Consider the following 16,458-nt stretch of genomic DNA (forward strand, 5'->3'; position numbering starts at 1 on the left):
GTCCCAGCCCCAGTGCCCAGTCCCAGCCCTAGTGCCCAGTCCCAGCCCTAGTGCCCAGTCCCAGCCCCAGCCCCAGCCCCAGTGTCCAGTCCCAGCCCTAGTGTCCAGTCCCAGCCCTAGTGCCCAGTCCCAGCCCCAGCCCCAGCCCCAGTGTCCAGTCCCAGCCCTAGTGTCCAGTCCCAGCCCTAGTGCCCAGTCCCAGCCCCAGTGTCCAGTCCCAGTGTCCAGTCCCAGCCCTAGTGCCCAGTCCCAGCCCCAGTGTCCAGTCCCAGTGTCCAGTCCCAGCCCTAGTGCCCAGTCCCAGCCCCAGTGTCCAGTCCCAGCCCCAGTGCCCAGTCCCAGCCCTAGTGCCCAGTCCCAGCCCTAGTGCCCAGTCCAGCCCCCAGCCCCAGTGTCCAGTCCCAGCCCCAGTGCCCAGTCCCAGCCCTAGTGCCCAGTCCCAGCCCCAGTGTCCAGTCCCAGCGTCCAGTCCCAGCCCCAGTGTCCAGTCCCAGCCCCAGCCCCAGTGTCCAGTCCCAGCCCCAGTGTCCAGTCCCAGCGTCCAGTCCCAGCCCCAGTGTCCAGTCCCAGCCCTAGTGTCCAGTCCCAGCCCGTGTCCAGTCCCAGCCCTAGTGTCCAGTCCCAGCCCCAGTGTCCAGTCCCAGCCCTAGTGTCCAGTCCCAGCCCCAGTGCCCAGTCCCAGCCCTAGTGCCCAGTCCCAGCCCCAGCCCTAGTGTCCAGTCCCAGCCCTAGTGCCCAGTCCCAGCCCTAGTGTGTCCAGTCCCAGTGTCCAGTCCCAGCCCTAGTGCCCAGTCCCAGCCCTAGTGCCCAGTCCCAGTGCCCAGTGTCCAGTCCCCAGCCCTAGTGTCCAGTCCCAGTGTCCAGTCCCAGCCCCAGTCCCAGCCCTAGTGCCCAGTCCCAGCCCTAGTGTCCAGTCCCAGCCCCAGTCCCAGCCCTAGTGCCCAGTCCCAGCCCTAGTGCCCAGTCCCAGCCCTAGTGCCCAGTCCCAGCCCTAGTGCCCAGTCCCAGCCCTAGTGCCCAGTCCCAGTCCCAGCCCTAGTGCCCAGTCCCAGCCCTAGTGTCCAGTCCCAGCCCCAGTCCCAGCCCTAGTGCCCAGTCCCAGCCCTAGTGTTGTGCCCAGTCCCAGCCCTAGTGCCCAGTCCCAGTGCCCAGTCCCAGCCCTAGTATCCAGTCCCAGCCCCAGTCCCAGCCCTAGTGCCCAGTCCCAGCCCTAGTGTCCAGTCCCAGCCCCAGTCCCAGTCCCTAGTGCCTAGTCCCAGTCCCAGCCCTAGTGCCCAGTCCCAGCCCCAGTGTCCAGTCCCAGCCCCAGTCCCAGCCCTAGTGTCCCAGTCCCAGCCCTAGTGTCCAGTCCCAGCCCCAGCCCTAGTGTCCAGTCCCAGCCCCAGCCCTAGTGTCCAGTCCCAGCCCAGTCCCAGCCCTAGTGCCCAGTCCCAGCCCTAGTGTCCCAGTCCCAGCCCCAGTCCCAGCCCTAGTGTCCAGTCCCCAGCCCCAGTCCCAGCCCTAGTGCCCAGTCCCAGCCCTAGTGTCCAGTCCCAGCCCCAGTCCCAGCCCTAGTGTCCAGTCCCAGCCCCAGTCCCAGCCCTAGTGCCCAGTCCCAGCCCCAGTGTCCAGTCCCAGCCCTAGTGTCCAGTCCCAGCCCTAGTGTCCAGTCCCAGTCCCAGTGTGTCCAGTCCCAGCCCAGCCCCAGTCCCAGCCCCAGTGTCCAGTCCCAGCCCTAGTGCCCAGTCCCAGCCCTAGTGCCCAGTCCCAGCCCTAGTGCCCAGTCCCAGCCCTAGTGCCCAGTCCCAGCCCCCAGTGCCCAGTCCCAGCCCTAGTGCCCAGTCCCAGCCCTAGTGCCCAGTCCCAGCCCTAGTGCCCAGTCCCAGCCCTAGTGCCCAGTCCCAGCCCTAGTGCCCAGTCCCAGCCCTAGTGCCCAGTCCCAGCCCCAGTGTCCAGTCCCAGTGCCCAGTCCCAGCCCCAGTGCCCAGTCCCAGCCCCAGTGCCCAGTCCCAGCCCCAGTGCCCAGTCCCAGCCCCAGTGCCCAGTCCCAGCCCTAGTGTCCAGTCCCTCTCCACTGGCCCCTCTCCCCTCTCCCTTTTTCCAATCCCTACCCCCTGTCTTCTCCCCAGTCGCATCCCTCCTTAGCCCCTCTCTCCCCCCCCCCCCGGTCCCACGCCCTCTCCCTCCCTCATCCTTCCCCAGCCTCTATCGTCCCTCTCCCCACATTGTCTCCTCACTCTCCCCCCGGTCCCTCCCCCTCCACTCCCCCTGGCTCCATCTCTCTCTCTCCCCCATCGGTCCCCGCAACTATCCCGGGCCCCATCCGTCTCCCTCGGTCCTCATCTCAGCCACATCCCCCTCCCTCACCTCCTCCTCTCACTAAGATGGACACGGAGAGCTGGAGACAGTAACTCAGCGGCTCAGAGTCAGGCGGCGTCTGTGGAGAAACGTCATCAACCGGCCCGTGTTCTCCAGCACTCGGTGTCCATCTGTGTTGTGAACCCGCAGCTGCAGTTGCTCACCTGCCCCCCCCCCGGGCTAAAGATGATGGAGCAGAGCAAAGATCCTCCAGCGGAGATCAGAGCCCGGCTCCTCCAGTGTCTGTGTCCGGGCCGCAGCCCGACCCATGGAGCAAGATGGCCCCGCCGCCCAACACGACCCGCACTCCGAGCGATGGCGCACCCACCCTGGAGGACCAGAAGTAATGCACCCTCCCCCTCCCCCCCAGCACTACCCCCTCCCTGGAGGACCAGCACCAAACTCCCCCCCCCCCCTCCCTGGAGGACCAGAAGTAATGCACCCTACCTGGAGGACCAGCACTACCCCCCCCCCCCCCCTCCCTGGAGGACCAGCACCAAACCCCCCCCTCCCCCTCCCTGGAGGACCAGCACTACCCCCCCCCCCCCCCTCCCTGGAGGACCAGCACCAAACCCCCCCCTCCCCCTCCCTGGAGGACCAGCACACTTCCCCCCCCCCCCCTCTCCCTGGAGGACCAGCACCAAACCCTCCCCTCCCTGGAGGACCAGCACCACTTCCCCCCCCACCAGCACTACCCCCTCTCTCTGGAGGACCCACTGCCCCTCCCCCTCCTTGGAGGACCAGCACTACCCCCCTCCCCCTCCCTGGAGGACCAGCACTACCCCCCCCTCCCACTCCCTGGAGGACCAGCACCAACTCCCTCTCTCTCTCTCTGGAGGACCACTGCCCCTCTCCCTCTATGGAGGACCAGCATCACCGCTCTCCTTCCCTGGAAGACCAGCAATCAATCAATCAATCAATCAACCTTTATTGTCATCTTGCAAGCAACAGTTGTACAGGGCAAAATGAAAAGGCGTTTCCCAGGGAATACCGGAGCATCGCACATGAAATTTAAAATATTTCACACATAATAACACTAAAAACAATCCAGTCCCCGATGGAACAGTATAAATAGTTAAAAGCAGGTAAAACAACAACGTTAAAATACAGTAAAACCAATCATAAAAATGTCCGGGGCAGCTGATTTGAGTGGCGGGATGGCGGGACTGTCATATGAGGAAAGATTGAAAAGACTAGGCTTGTTTTCACTGGAGTTTAGAAGGATGAGGGGGAAATCTTACCGAAACGTATATAAAATTATAAAAGGATTGGACAAGCTAGATGCAGGAAAAATGTTCCCAATGTTGGGCGAGTCCAGAACCAGGGGCCACAGTCTTAGAACAAAGGGGAGGTCATTTAAGACTTTTTCACCCAGAGAGTTGTGAATTTATTGAATTCCTTGCCACAGAGGGCAGTGGAGGCCAAGTCACTGGATGGATTTAAGAGAGAGTTAGATAGAGCTCTAGGGGCTATCAAGGGATATGGGGCGAAGGCAGGCACGGGTTATTAATAGGGGACGATCAGCCATGATCACAATGAATGGCGGTGCGGGCTCGAAGGGCCGAATGGCCTCCTCCTGCACCTATTTTCTATGTTTCTATGGTTCTAAAAGAGTAACTAGAGAGAGAGAGAGAGTGGTCCTCAATGAGTATTTCTCCTGTATTTACCGACGAGAAAGACAGGAGGACGAAGGAACTTGGGGCAGTTAATTGAAGTGTTTTGAGAGCAGTCAGTGGTACGTTCGAAGAGGTGTTGTAGGTACTAATGTGTATGAAGGTAGACAAATGTCCAGGGCCTGATCAGATATATCCAAGGACATTGTGGAAAACTAGAGAGGTAATTGCGGGCGCCCTGGTTGAAATTTGCGAGTTATCTTTAAATACAGGAGAGGTGCCAGAAGACTGGAGGGTGACAAATGTTGTGCCTCTAGTCAAGAAGGGCTGCAGGGAAAATGTTGGGAACTATAGGCCGGTGAGCTTAACATCTGTAGTTGGAAAGTTATTGGAGAGTATTCTGAGGGATGCATTTGGATGGGCAAGAGCTGTCTAGTCTGAAGAAGGTCTGAAATGTCACCCATTCCTTCTCTCTGGAGATGCTGTCTGTCCCGCTGAGTTACTCCAGCTTTTTTTGTCTATCTTCAGTTTAAACCAGCATCTACAATTCCTTCCTACACATTAGGGATTAGGGATAGTCAGCCTGGTTTTGTACGTGGGAGGTCGTGTCCCATGAATCTGATTGAGTTTTTTGAAGATGTGGCCAAAAAGATTAATAAGGGCAGAGCTGTAGATGTTGTATATATGATCTTCAGCAAAGTATTCAACAATGTTCTGCATGGTAGACTGCTCTGGAAGGTTAGATTGCATGGAATCCAAAGAGAGTAGAAAATTGGCTTCATGGTAAGTTGCTTCTCGGACTGGATGCCTGTGACTAGTGGTGTGCCTCAGGGTTCGGTGTTGGCCCTTTACTGTTTGTCATCTATATCAATGATTTGGATGAGAATGTACATGGCATGATTCGCAAGTTTGAGGATGATACAAAAGTGGGTAGTCTTGCAGATAGTGAAAAATTGCAGCAGGATCTTGATCGATTGGCCAGGTGTGCGGAGGAATGGTTGATGGAATTTAATACAGAGAAATGTGTGGTCTTGCATTTTGGGAAGTCTAACATGTGAAAGACCTACACAGTGAATGGTAAGGTTGTAGAGCAGTGGGTAAGGAGCGCAGGTATATAGTTCCTTGAAGGTGATAAGATGGTCACAAAGGCTTTTGGCACATTGGCCTTCATCAATCAGAGCCCTGAGTATAGAAGTTAGGAGGTCATGTTTCAATTGTATAAGACATTGATGAGGTCACACTTAGAATATTGTGCTCAGTGCTGCGCACCATGTTAGTAAAGTAAAGTATCCTTTATTGTCATTCAGACATTTCAGTCTGAACAAATTTGTTTACCATGCAGTCATAACATAGAATAAAATAACAAAACACACACTTAGCACAGTTTAACATCCACCACAGTGAGTCTACCAGGCACCCCCTCACAGTGATGGAAGGCAAAAGTCTTAAAGTCCTTGTCTCTTTCTTCCTTCCTTGTTCTCCCTCTGCGTTGAGGCGATCCAGGATTCCGATGTTGGAACCCCGCCGGGTGATGGTAAGTCCAACGGCCGCATCCGACCTCCACGAACGGGCTGGTTCAAGCTCCGCGGCCCGGGGCGGTCGAAGCTGCCACCCTCCAGTCCAGCAGACGAAGCAGTCCTTGCGGGAGCTCCGGAGAACCGGTCACAACATGGGACCTGCGAGCTCCTGACGATGTCGACCACTGGGCCTGCAGCTGAGTCCACTGGGCCCGCGGTCGAGCCTCCGAAGTCGGGTCGCCGCCGCCGCAACACCACCACAGCCCTGAAGTCGGCCAGCCTCGCGTTGGAAAGTCCTGGCTCTGCCTCCGGAGCCTCGAGGTCAGTCCCAGTTGGAGGCCGCCAGCTCCGCGATTAGGCCTCAGTGCAGACGGAGACTGAGACGGGGGATACGACAAGAAAAGGTCGCATCACCCCGAAGGAGGAGATTAAAATCAGTTTCTCCCACCCCCCCCACACATACATCTGCCTGGATCGTGCTGCCATGGGTGGTGGTGGAGGCAGGTGCATTTATGATGTTTAAGGGGCTTTAGATAAGTACATGGATATATAGGGAATGGAGGGATATGTATCACGTGCAGGCATGGCCTGAATGGTCTGTTCCTGTGCTGTTCTCTGGAGGAGCTTAGTAGGCCAGGCAGCATCTATGGAGCGAATGAGAGATAACCTTGGCTCCACCCCTCTCTCTCCCTGGGGAGACGCAGTGAACAATACAGGGAGGGCCGGGCCGGGGGTTGGAGTAACGTTTACAAACCTCTGCCTCAGCTCACATGCGTTGGCCCGGACCCCGGCATCCGCTCCTGCCGCTGGCCCTCTCCCTCCCTTCTCTCCTTTACTTCCCTCTCCCCTTCGCTCCCTTCCCTCCCTTTTCTCCTTCCCTTCCTCCCCATCTATCCCTCCCTCCTTTCTCTCTTTACCATTCTCTCTTTTCCTCCCTCCCTTCTTTGCCTCCTTCCCTCTTTTCTCTACTTCCCTCAGTCCCTTCTCTCCTTCCTCCCTTCTCTCCTTCCCAGACACACACACACATAACACACACACACATTACGCACAGACAACTAACACACACAAACACACATTAGGATGTGGTAGAAGCTCAAAGGGTAGGATGGGGCTGAAGCCCAAAATTTAATGCGTGGACTGTAGTTATTTGTTTGCCAGGATCTAGTTAATTAAATTACTTTTTTTTCATTTACAGTCACGAAAACAAGTGGTATTGTAACTATATACTTTTCAGAGGTGATCTGCATATTTTGTTTGTTACTTGTAGGCTTACATGTATGCAATTTTATATTAAAATGTAGCTTAGATCTGTTTGGTCCATTAACTCGCAGGCACTTTTTAAGCACACATTTTGATTACTTTCCATTCTATCATAGAGATATAAAGTCTATAATATACTTTATTTGTATTTCTATGATTCTACAGGCCTTGGCTGGGAACCTGGAGCTCACCAAAATTGTTTCCAATTGGGCCCCGCGCCTCCTAAGGCCAGCCCTGCTTCACCCATTCCTTCTCCCCAGAGATGCTGCCTGTTCAGCTGAGTTACTGCAGCATTTTGTGTCTATCTGCAGTATGACCCTCCACAGCTACTGTGTTTTGTTGCACATTCCAGCTCTTGTTCCTGTAGTGGGAAGGAACTGCAGATGCTGGTTTAAACTGAAGACAGATACAAAATGCTGGAGTAACTCAGTGGGACAGCCAGCATCTCTGGAGAGAAGGAATGGGTGACGTTTCGGGTCGAGACCCTCCTTCCAGACCCTTTAGACAATAATAATAATAATAATAATAATAATAAACTTTATTTCAGACTCAAGGTCCAGACAAGGGGCAATATTACATTAAAAATGCGTTGCATATCAAATATCATAAATATATATAAAAATCATGGCATATCACATAAAAACATCATAATTTATATTTAACAAAAACCCACAATACTTAAGTTAAAAATCCAGATTAAAAAAATGTCCTACAACGAGACAACGATACCAGTGTCTCCACAGCTGGGATTCGTAGCATGTAGTGCTAACCCTTATGTTCGTCAAGGGCACAATAAGCACATTTTTAGAGTCATTTATCCTGCAAATGAATTTATACATGTGGTGTCTTAGGATAGCTTCTAAAGTACTGACTCCTGCAGCCACAAACATATTACTGGCACTACACCATCTAGGTTTCCTTAGCAGTGTTCTCATGGCATCGTTATATGTCACCTTTAGTCTCTGCATACTTGTCTTTAAATAGTTCGACCACACCTGTCGAACATAAATTTCTCGACCCGAAAAGTTCTGTTTACATATTCTGCTGTGCTGCAGCGAGCAAGAATGTAATTGTCCTATCTGGGACACATGACAATGAAACTCTTGAGATGCTGCTGCTGCCGCCGCCTGTCCCGCTGAGTCCCCTCCAGCTGTTTGTGTCCGTCTTCACACCCTGCAGTTGGTTGTGCCACCGCTGCGTTGTGCTGCGCTGCGCTGGGCGTAGGGGAGGCGTCGCCGGGCGCGGTGTCCTCTTGCCTCCAACCGTGTGCTCGCTCGTTGGCGTTGACCTTTGACCGCCGGCTGGTTGGTTGGTTGGCGGCGAGGAGCCCGCGCGGGAAACAGAGCGGCCGCCGGAGCCCGGGAGCACGTGACGCCGCCAGTGACCGGAGCCGCGCGCCCCTGTCCCGCCCCGCCCCCCCCGGTCCCGGTCCCGGTCCCGCCGCCAACAACAATCATCGTCATCGTCATGCCGGCCGGCGTGTGCCCCGCGCCCGGCCCGTCCATGCTCGACTCGCTCGAGAACGCGGGCCGTCTCATCGACAAACACCTACAGGACGACCGGCTCTACCCGGACCTGATCGACCTGCTCGCCGTCCCCAGCTGGAGTGAGTGAGGCCACTCGGCCGCCCTGCCCCAGACTAGCCCCCCTACAGGGCCCTGCCCCAACTAGTCCACCACCACCACCCTGTCCCCAACTAGTCCACCACCACCCTGTCCCCAACTAGTCCACCACCACCACCCTGTCCCCAACTAGTCCACCACCACCCTGTCCCCAACTAGTCCACCACCACCACCCTGTCCCCAACTAGTCCACCACCCTGTCCCCAACTAGTCCACCACTCCCTGCCCCCAACTAGTCCACCACCACCCCCTGTCCCCCACTAGTCCACCACCCTGTCCCCAACTAGTCCACCACCACCACCCTGTCCCCAACTAGTCCACCACCACCACCCTGTCCCCCACTAGTCCACCACCCTGTCCCCCAACTAGTCCACCACCACCCTGTCCCCAACTAGTCCACCACTCCCTGCCCCCAACTAGTCCACCACTCCCTGTCCCCAACTAGTCCACCACCACCACCCTGTCCCCAACTAGTCCACCATCACCACCCTGTCCCCACTAGCCCACCACCACCACCCTGTCCCCACTAGCCCACCACCACCACCCTGTCCCCAACTAGTCCACCACCACCACCCTGTCCCCAACTAGTCCACCACCACCACCCTGTCCCCAACTAGTCCACCACCACCCTGTCCCCCAACTAGTCCACCACCACCCTGTCCCCAACTAGTCCACCACCACCACCCTGTCCCCAACTAGTCCACCACCACCACCCTGTCCCCAACTAGTCCACCACCACCACCCTGTCCCCAACTAGTCCACCACCACCACCCTGTCCCCAACTAGTCCACCACCACCACCACCCTGTCCCCAACTAGCCCTACTACCACCGCCCTGTCCCAGACTAGCCCTTGGCCACCCTTGTCCCCGACTAGACCTCCATAACCCCGACTAACCCGCCGCTCGACAGCTCTGCCCCCGACTAGCCCATCATCCTCCTGCCTGGGCTAAATTGATCTCTGCCTGTACATTATCCCTATCCCTCCATTCCATGTATATCCATGTGTCTGTCCAAAAGCCTCTTAAACACCACTATCGTATCTGTCTCCACCACTACCCCTGGCAGCACATTCCAGTCACCCATATTCCTCTGTGTAAAAATATGTCCCACACTACTCCTCTAAGCTTTGTTCCTAGTTTGGTATTTGATATTTTTCGTCTGGCAGGAGAAAGATTTTGACTGTCTACCCTACCTTTGCCTCTCATTATTTTATATATTTCTGTCAAGTCTCCCCACAACCTCTGCTGTTCCAGAAAAAACAATCAAAACCTGTCCAACCTCTCCCAATATTTAACACCCCCTAATCCAGGCACCGTTCTGGAATCAGTTTGAAGAAGGGTCCTGACCCAAAACAATCTGTCCATTCCCTCCACGGACGCTGCTTGACCTGCTGAGTTCCTCCAGCACTTTCTGTTTGTTTAGTTTTTAGTTTAGACGTACACCGCGGAAACAGGCCTTCGGCCCACCAAATCTGCACTGACCAGCGATCTCCGCACATTAACACCACTCTGCACACACTAGGGACAATTTTTACATTTGCACTGCCTACAAACCTGTACATCTTTGGAGTGTGGGAGTGAACTGAAGCTCAGAGAAAACCCACGCAGGTCACAGGGCGAGTGTACAAACTCCGTACAGACAGCACCCCTAGTCAGGATCGAACCTGGGTCTCTGGCGCTGCATGGCAGTGGCTCTACCACAATGCCACCATGCCATCTGTTTTGCTTATCGTTCTGGTGAACATCTTCTGCACCCTCTCCCAAGTCCTTCATATCCTTTCTGTAGCAGAATGACCAGAGCTGCATGCAATACAATTGTGGAGACTGCAAATGCTGGAATCCTGAATCATGCAAAGTGCTGAACCCCAACCAGAGTTTTATCAAGTTGCAATACGACTTGCTAACTTTTATACTAAATGCTCCGACCAGTGAAATGAATGAATGAAAGTAATTTGCTGGATCACACGTTTTCTTTTCTTTTACTGTTAGGGATCTGGGAATAACTGTGCACAGTTCCCTGAAAGTGGAATCTCATGTAGATAGGGTGGTAAAGAAAGCGTTTGGTGTGCTGGCCTTTATAAATCAGAGCATTGAGTATAGAAGTTGGGTTGTAATGTTAAAATTGTACAAGGCCTTGGTGAGGCCAATTCTGGAGTATGGTGTACAATTTTGGTCGCCTAATTATAGGAAGGATGGCAACAAAATAGAGAGAGTACAGAGGAGATTTACTAGAATGTTGCCTGGGTTTCAGCAACCAAGTTACAGAGAAAGGTTGAACAAGTTAGGGCTTTATTCTTTGGAGCGCAGAAGGTTAAGGGGGGACTTGATGGAGGTTTTTTAAATGATGAGAGGGATAGACAGAGTTGACGTGGAAAAGCTTTTCCCACTGAGAGAGTAGGGAAGATTCAAACAAGGGGACATGACTTGAGAATTAAGGGACTGAAGTTTAGGGGTAACATGAGGGGGAACTTCTTTACTCAGAGAGTGGTAGCTGTGTGGAATGAGCTTCTAGTGAAGGTGGTGGAGGCAGGTTCGTTTTTATCATTTAAAAATAAATTGGATAGTTATATGGATGGGAAGGGAATGGAGGGTTAAGGTCTGAGCGCAGGTGTATGGGACTAGGGGAGAATAAGTGTTCGGCACGGACTAGAAGGGTCGAGATGGCCTGTTTCCGTGCTGTAATTGTTATATGGTTATATGGTAATAATAATAATAACAATAAACTTTATTACGGACTCAAGGTCCAGACAAGGGGCAACATTACATTAAAAAAAAATGCATTGCATATTAAAAAATATCATAAAGTACATATAAAATCATAGTATATTACTTATAAAAGCATCATACATTATATATTTTTTAAAACACAATACATAAGTTAAAAATCCAGATGTAAAGAATGATCAATGTCCTACAATGAGACAACGATACCAGTGTCTCCACAGCTGGGATTCGTAGCATGTAGTGCTAACCCTTATGTAAGAACCTAAAAGAGAAATAATGTGCTGGAGTAACTCAGCGGGTCAGGCAGCATCTCTGGCGAACATGTATAGGTGATGTTTTAGATCAGGCATTTCAGATATTTAGAGACGTGCAGCGTGGAAACTTCGGTCCACCTTACCCACACCGGCCAGCATGTTCCAGCTACACTAGTCCCACCTGCCCGTGTTTGGCCCATAATACTCCAAACTTGTCCTATCCATAGAAACATAGAAAATCGGTGCAGTAGGCCATTCGCCCTTTGAGCCAGCACTGCCATTCAATATGATCATGGCTGATCATCCAAAATCAGTACCCTATTCCTGCTTTTTCCCCATATCCCTTGATTTCTTTAGCCCAAAGACCTAAATCTAACTCTCCCTTGAAAACATCCAATGAATTAGCCTCCACTGTCTTCTGTGGCAGAGAATTCCACAGTTACAACTGGGTGAAAAAAGCTTTTCCTCATCTCAATCCTAAATGGCCTACCCCTTATTCTTAAGCTGTTACCGCTGGTTCTGGATTCCGCCAACATCGGGAACATTTTTCTTGCATTTAGCCTTGTACCTGTCTTAACTGTTTCTTGCATGTTGGGGCAGTCCCTGCCTCTACTACCTTCTCTGGCAGCTCGTCCTGTCATGTTTTTATACATCTCGATAAGAACACATCCTCTGGCACTCCAAGGAATGGAGTCCCAGCCAACTCAACCGCTTCACATAGCTCAGGCCCTCGAGTCCTGGCAACATCATCGTAAATCTTCTCTGTACCCTTTCCAGCTTGACAATATCTTTCCTATAACATGGTGCCCAGAACTGAACACAATACTCCAAATGTGGTCTCACCCCAACGTCTTGTACAACTGCAACATGACCTTCCAACTTCTATACCCATCTTCAGACTGATCAATTCAGACTCCGCATGAAACATTTGTATTTACGGATCAAATTTCCATCTCAACACAGATAATCCTTCACTATCGGGGATGACTGACATGGATTATCCACTACAAGGACCTGGTCTGGTGTCTCTCCCCAATCTCCCAGAGATCAGCCCGATCCGGAGAGTGCCTCTTCCTCCAGAGTTGGTTGAGCAGTTTGGACGTATCCTTTAGTTTTGGAGCATGGCCGATTGAGTCAGGCCAAGACTCGGTTCAGCTTATCATCTGACTTCAGTGTCTCTCGTGCACACAGGTGCAGACATGGTGTATAGGTGCAGATGTTAATGTGGCTCCTGACATACTTGGTGAGTATGAGTGATGGCAGAGGGATATGTGTTAATACACTAACATACATGCGTGTGGATGCATATCCAGCTATGAAACATGCTGGATATAAGCATCTGGATAAACAGGGTCTGATTAGGAACCGTCAACATGGATTTGTGCCTGGAAGGTCATGTTTGACTAATCTTCTTGAATTTTTTGAAGAGGTTACTCAGGAAATTGATGAGGGTAAAGCAGTGGATGTTGTATATATGGACTTCAGTAAGGCCTTTGACAAGGTTCCTCATGGAAGGTTGGTTAAGAAGGTTCAATAGTTGGGTATTAATGGTGGAGTAGCAAGATGGATTCAACAGTGGCTGAATGGGAGATGCCAGAGAGTAATGGTGGATGGTTGTTTGTCAGGTTGGAGGCCAGTGACTAGTGGGGTGCCACAGGGATCTGTGTTGGGTCCACTGTTGTTTGTCATGTACATCAATGATCTGGATGATGGTGTGGTAAATTGGATTAGTAAGTATGCAGATGATATTAAGATAGGTGGGGTTGTGGATAATGAAGTAGATTTTCAAAGTCTACAGAGAGATTTATGCCATTTGGAAGAGTGGGCTGAAAGATGGCAGATGGAGTTTAATGCTGATAAGTGTGAGGTGCTACATCTTGGCAGGACAAATCAAAATCGAACGTACATGGTAAATGGTAGGGAATTAAAGAATGCAGATGAACAGAGGGATCTGGGAATAACTGCACAGTTCCCTGAAAGTGGAATCTCATGTAGATAGGGTGGTAAAGAAAGCTTTTGGTGTGCTGGCCTTTATAAATCAGAGCATTGAGTATAGAAGTTGGGATGTAATGTTAAAATTGTACAAGGCATTGGTGAGGCCAATTTTGGAGTATGGTGTACAATTTTGGTCGCCCAATTATAGGAAGGAGGTCAACAAAATAGAGAGAGTACAGAGGAGATTTACTAGAATGTTGCCTGGGTTTCAGCCACTAAGTTACAGAGAAAGGTTGAACAAGTTAGGGCTTTATTCTTTGGAGCGCAGAAGGTTAAGGGGGGACTTGATAGAGGTCTTTAAAATGATGAGAGGGATAGACAGAGTTGACGTGGATAAGCTTTTCCCACTGAGAGTAGGGAAGATTCAAACAAGGGGACAAGACTTGAGAATTAAGGGACTGAAGTTTAGGGGTAACATGAGGGAGAACTTCTTCACTCAGACAGTGGTGGCTGTGTGGAATGAGCTTCCAGTGAAGGTGGTGGAGGCAGGTTCGTTTTTATCATTTAAAAATAAATTGGATAGTTATATGGACGGGAAAGGAATGGAGGGTTATGGTCTGAGCGCAGGTATATGGGACTAGGGGAGAACACGTGTTCGGCACGGACTAGAAGGGTCGAGATGGCCTGTTTCCGTGCTGTAATGGTTATATGGTTATATGCTGCCAATAGTGAAAAGCCATCTTCCCATAACTGACTGGGTATGGCCTGATTTGATGGATCTGCGAACCATACGGACACCTGTTGTAACCTTACATCGCGTATCTCAGATATGCAGTGTAACTGCATGATGGGTGTTTTTCCTGAGATCGCCAAGGCCTGGCTGACCATCGATAGTGACATCTTCATGTGGAATTATGAGGATGGGTAAGTGAACGGGTGTGTCGGGCTGTGGAGTGATTTTTAAATACATGAATATGTTGCAGGCATATCTGACAAAGTCATGTTTAACATCCCTTTGAATTTCTCTGAAGATGGAGAGTCACCTCAAATCATAACACTTCAGCTGAAGGAACTTCTACCAGGCTTTTAGGCTGGGAGTTCCAAGATTTTAACTGGGTACCAATGAAGAAGCAACAAATGTGTTAGAGCAAAGAAAGGGGAGGTACGAAGCAAGCCAGGCAGCATCTGTGGAGGTTGATGGATCTAGCTGTAGATGGCGACCTCGACTCAAAACATTGGTTGTCCATTTCCACGCACAGATGCCATCTGGCCTTCTTCAAAGCTGTTGGGTGCAAAAGGCCGTTCACCCTTTTGTGACAACTTAATCATAGTGTGGGTTCTGCAGGGAAGGTCATGTCTCACAATCATTTGAGTTTTTTGAGGTGATGAATGTGATTGAGGATAAGATAGTACATGATGTGCACATGGACTTTAGTAAAACTTTAAACCTCTTATGCACCCTCTCCAAAGATTCCACTTTCTTCCTGCGATGTGGAGACCAGATTGCACACAATACTCCTAATGTGACTTAACACCAATTCTATGCAATTAGACAATAGACAAGTGCAGGGGTAGGCCATTCAGCCCTTCAAGCCAGCACCGCTGATCATCCACAATCAGTACTCCATTCCTACCTTCTCCCCATATCCCTTGACTCCGCTATCTTTAAGAGCTCTATCTAATGGACCTGTCCCACTTGGGCTATTTTTAGGCGACTGCCAGCAACTGTCATAGTCGTCGCAAGTCGCCGAAAAAACGGCGACTGGAATCCCCCTTCGACATAAAATTTGAAATAGAATAATTACTTTAACAACAAAAACAACTACAACAGCACCTTCGTCAGAAGAAGTCAATCTACGCTCATTGGCGTCAAACCCAATGTCGCCGACTGTCTCTAAAATGTTTTGAATATGTTGAAAATCCAGTGGCGACCAGAAAGACGCTACAACTCTTTGGGCAACTGAAGAGACTACTTACGACCATACAGGCGACACTGGTGACCATGTGGCAACAGCCTAGTCTAAAAAATCGCCTAAGTGGGGCAGGCCCATAAGTCTCTCTTGAAAGCATCCAGAGAATTGGCCTCCACTGCCGTCCGAGGCAGAGAATTCCACAGATTCCCAACTCTGGGTGAAAACGTTTTTCCTCATCTCTGTTCTAAATGGCCTTCCCCTTATTCTTAAACTGTGGCCTCTGGTTTTGGACTCCCTCAACATTGGGAAAATGTTTTCTGCCTCGGGCTTGTTCAATCCCTTAATAATCTTATATGTTTCATTGAGAACCCCTCTCATCCTTCCAAATTCCAGTGTATACAAGCCCAGTCGCTCCATTCTTTCAACATATGACAGTCCCGCCATCCTGGGAATTAACTTTGTGAACCTACGCTGCACTCCCAAAATAGCAAGAATGTTGTTCCTCAAATTTGGAGACCAAAACTGCACACAATACACTAGGGCCCTGTATAACTGCAGAAGGACCTCTTTGCTCCTATACTCAACTCCTCTTGTTAAGAAGGCCAACATGCCATTAGCTTTCTTCACTGCCTGCTGTACCTGCATGCTTACTTTCAGTGATTGATGAACAAGGACACCCAGATCTCGTTGCACTTCCCCTTTTCCTAACGATACCATTCAGATAATCATCTGCTTTCCTGTTTTTGCCACCAAAACGGATAGCCTCACGTTTATCCACATTAAACTGCATCTGCCATACATCACTCACCCAATCCTGTCCAAGCCACCCTGCATCCTCATAGCATCCTCACTGTTCGCACTGCCACCCAGCTTTGTGTCATCTGCAAATTTGCTAATGTTACTTGTAATCCCTTCATCTTAATCATTAATGTATATTTTAAATAGCTGCAGTCCCAGTACCGAGCCTTGCGGTACCCCACTAGTCACTGCCTGCCATTCAAAAAACGGACTTGTTAATCTCTACTCTTTGTTTCCTGGCTGCCAACCAATTTTCTATCCATGTCAGCACTCTACCCCCAATGCCACGTGCTCTAATTTTGCCCACTAATCTCTGTGGGACCTTATCAATGGCTTTCTGAAAGTCCAGGTACACTACATCCACTGGCTCTCCCTTGTCCATTTTCCTAGTTACATCCTCAAAACATTCCAGAAGATTAGTCAAGCATGATTTCCCCTTCGGAAATCCATGCTGACTCGGACCGATCCAAATGTGCCGCTATTTC

At 51.0% G+C, this 16,458-nt stretch overlaps 2 protein-coding genes across 6 annotated transcripts in view; one reads left to right on the top strand and one right to left on the bottom strand.

Annotated features, from left to right (window-relative positions):
* The window catches only part of LOC129695233 (WD repeat-containing protein 70-like), a 60,978-nt gene extending 58,356 nt beyond the window's left edge, over nt 1–2,622 (bottom strand). The window contains exon 1 of one of the 5 annotated variants that reach the window (XM_055632008.1): nt 2,550–2,622. In XM_055632008.1, coding sequence (XP_055487983.1) covers nt 2,550–2,607 — 58 coding nt within the window. In that variant the 5' untranslated portion in view covers nt 2,608–2,622. Of the gene's footprint in view, nt 1–2,346; nt 2,439–2,501 lie in introns of those variants that run through there. The other 4 variants (XM_055632009.1, XM_055632010.1, XM_055632011.1 and 1 more) reach the window with 4 other exon arrangements.
* A 5,450-nt stretch (nt 2,623–8,072) lies between these two features.
* nup155 (nucleoporin 155) overlaps nt 8,073–16,458 on the top strand; it is a 124,126-nt gene continuing 115,740 nt past the window's right edge. Inside the window, exons 1-3 of the mRNA XM_055632013.1 lie at nt 8,073–8,333; nt 12,291–12,428; nt 14,090–14,186. Coding sequence (XP_055487988.1) covers nt 8,195–8,333; nt 12,291–12,428; nt 14,090–14,186 — 374 coding nt within the window. The 5' untranslated portion in view covers nt 8,073–8,194. The remainder of the gene's footprint in view (nt 8,334–12,290; nt 12,429–14,089; nt 14,187–16,458) is intronic.

Source organism: Leucoraja erinacea, unplaced genomic scaffold, assembly GCF_028641065.1.
Source record: "Leucoraja erinacea ecotype New England unplaced genomic scaffold, Leri_hhj_1 Leri_99S, whole genome shotgun sequence".
Classification (NCBI taxonomy): Eukaryota; Metazoa; Chordata; class Chondrichthyes; order Rajiformes; family Rajidae; genus Leucoraja; species Leucoraja erinaceus.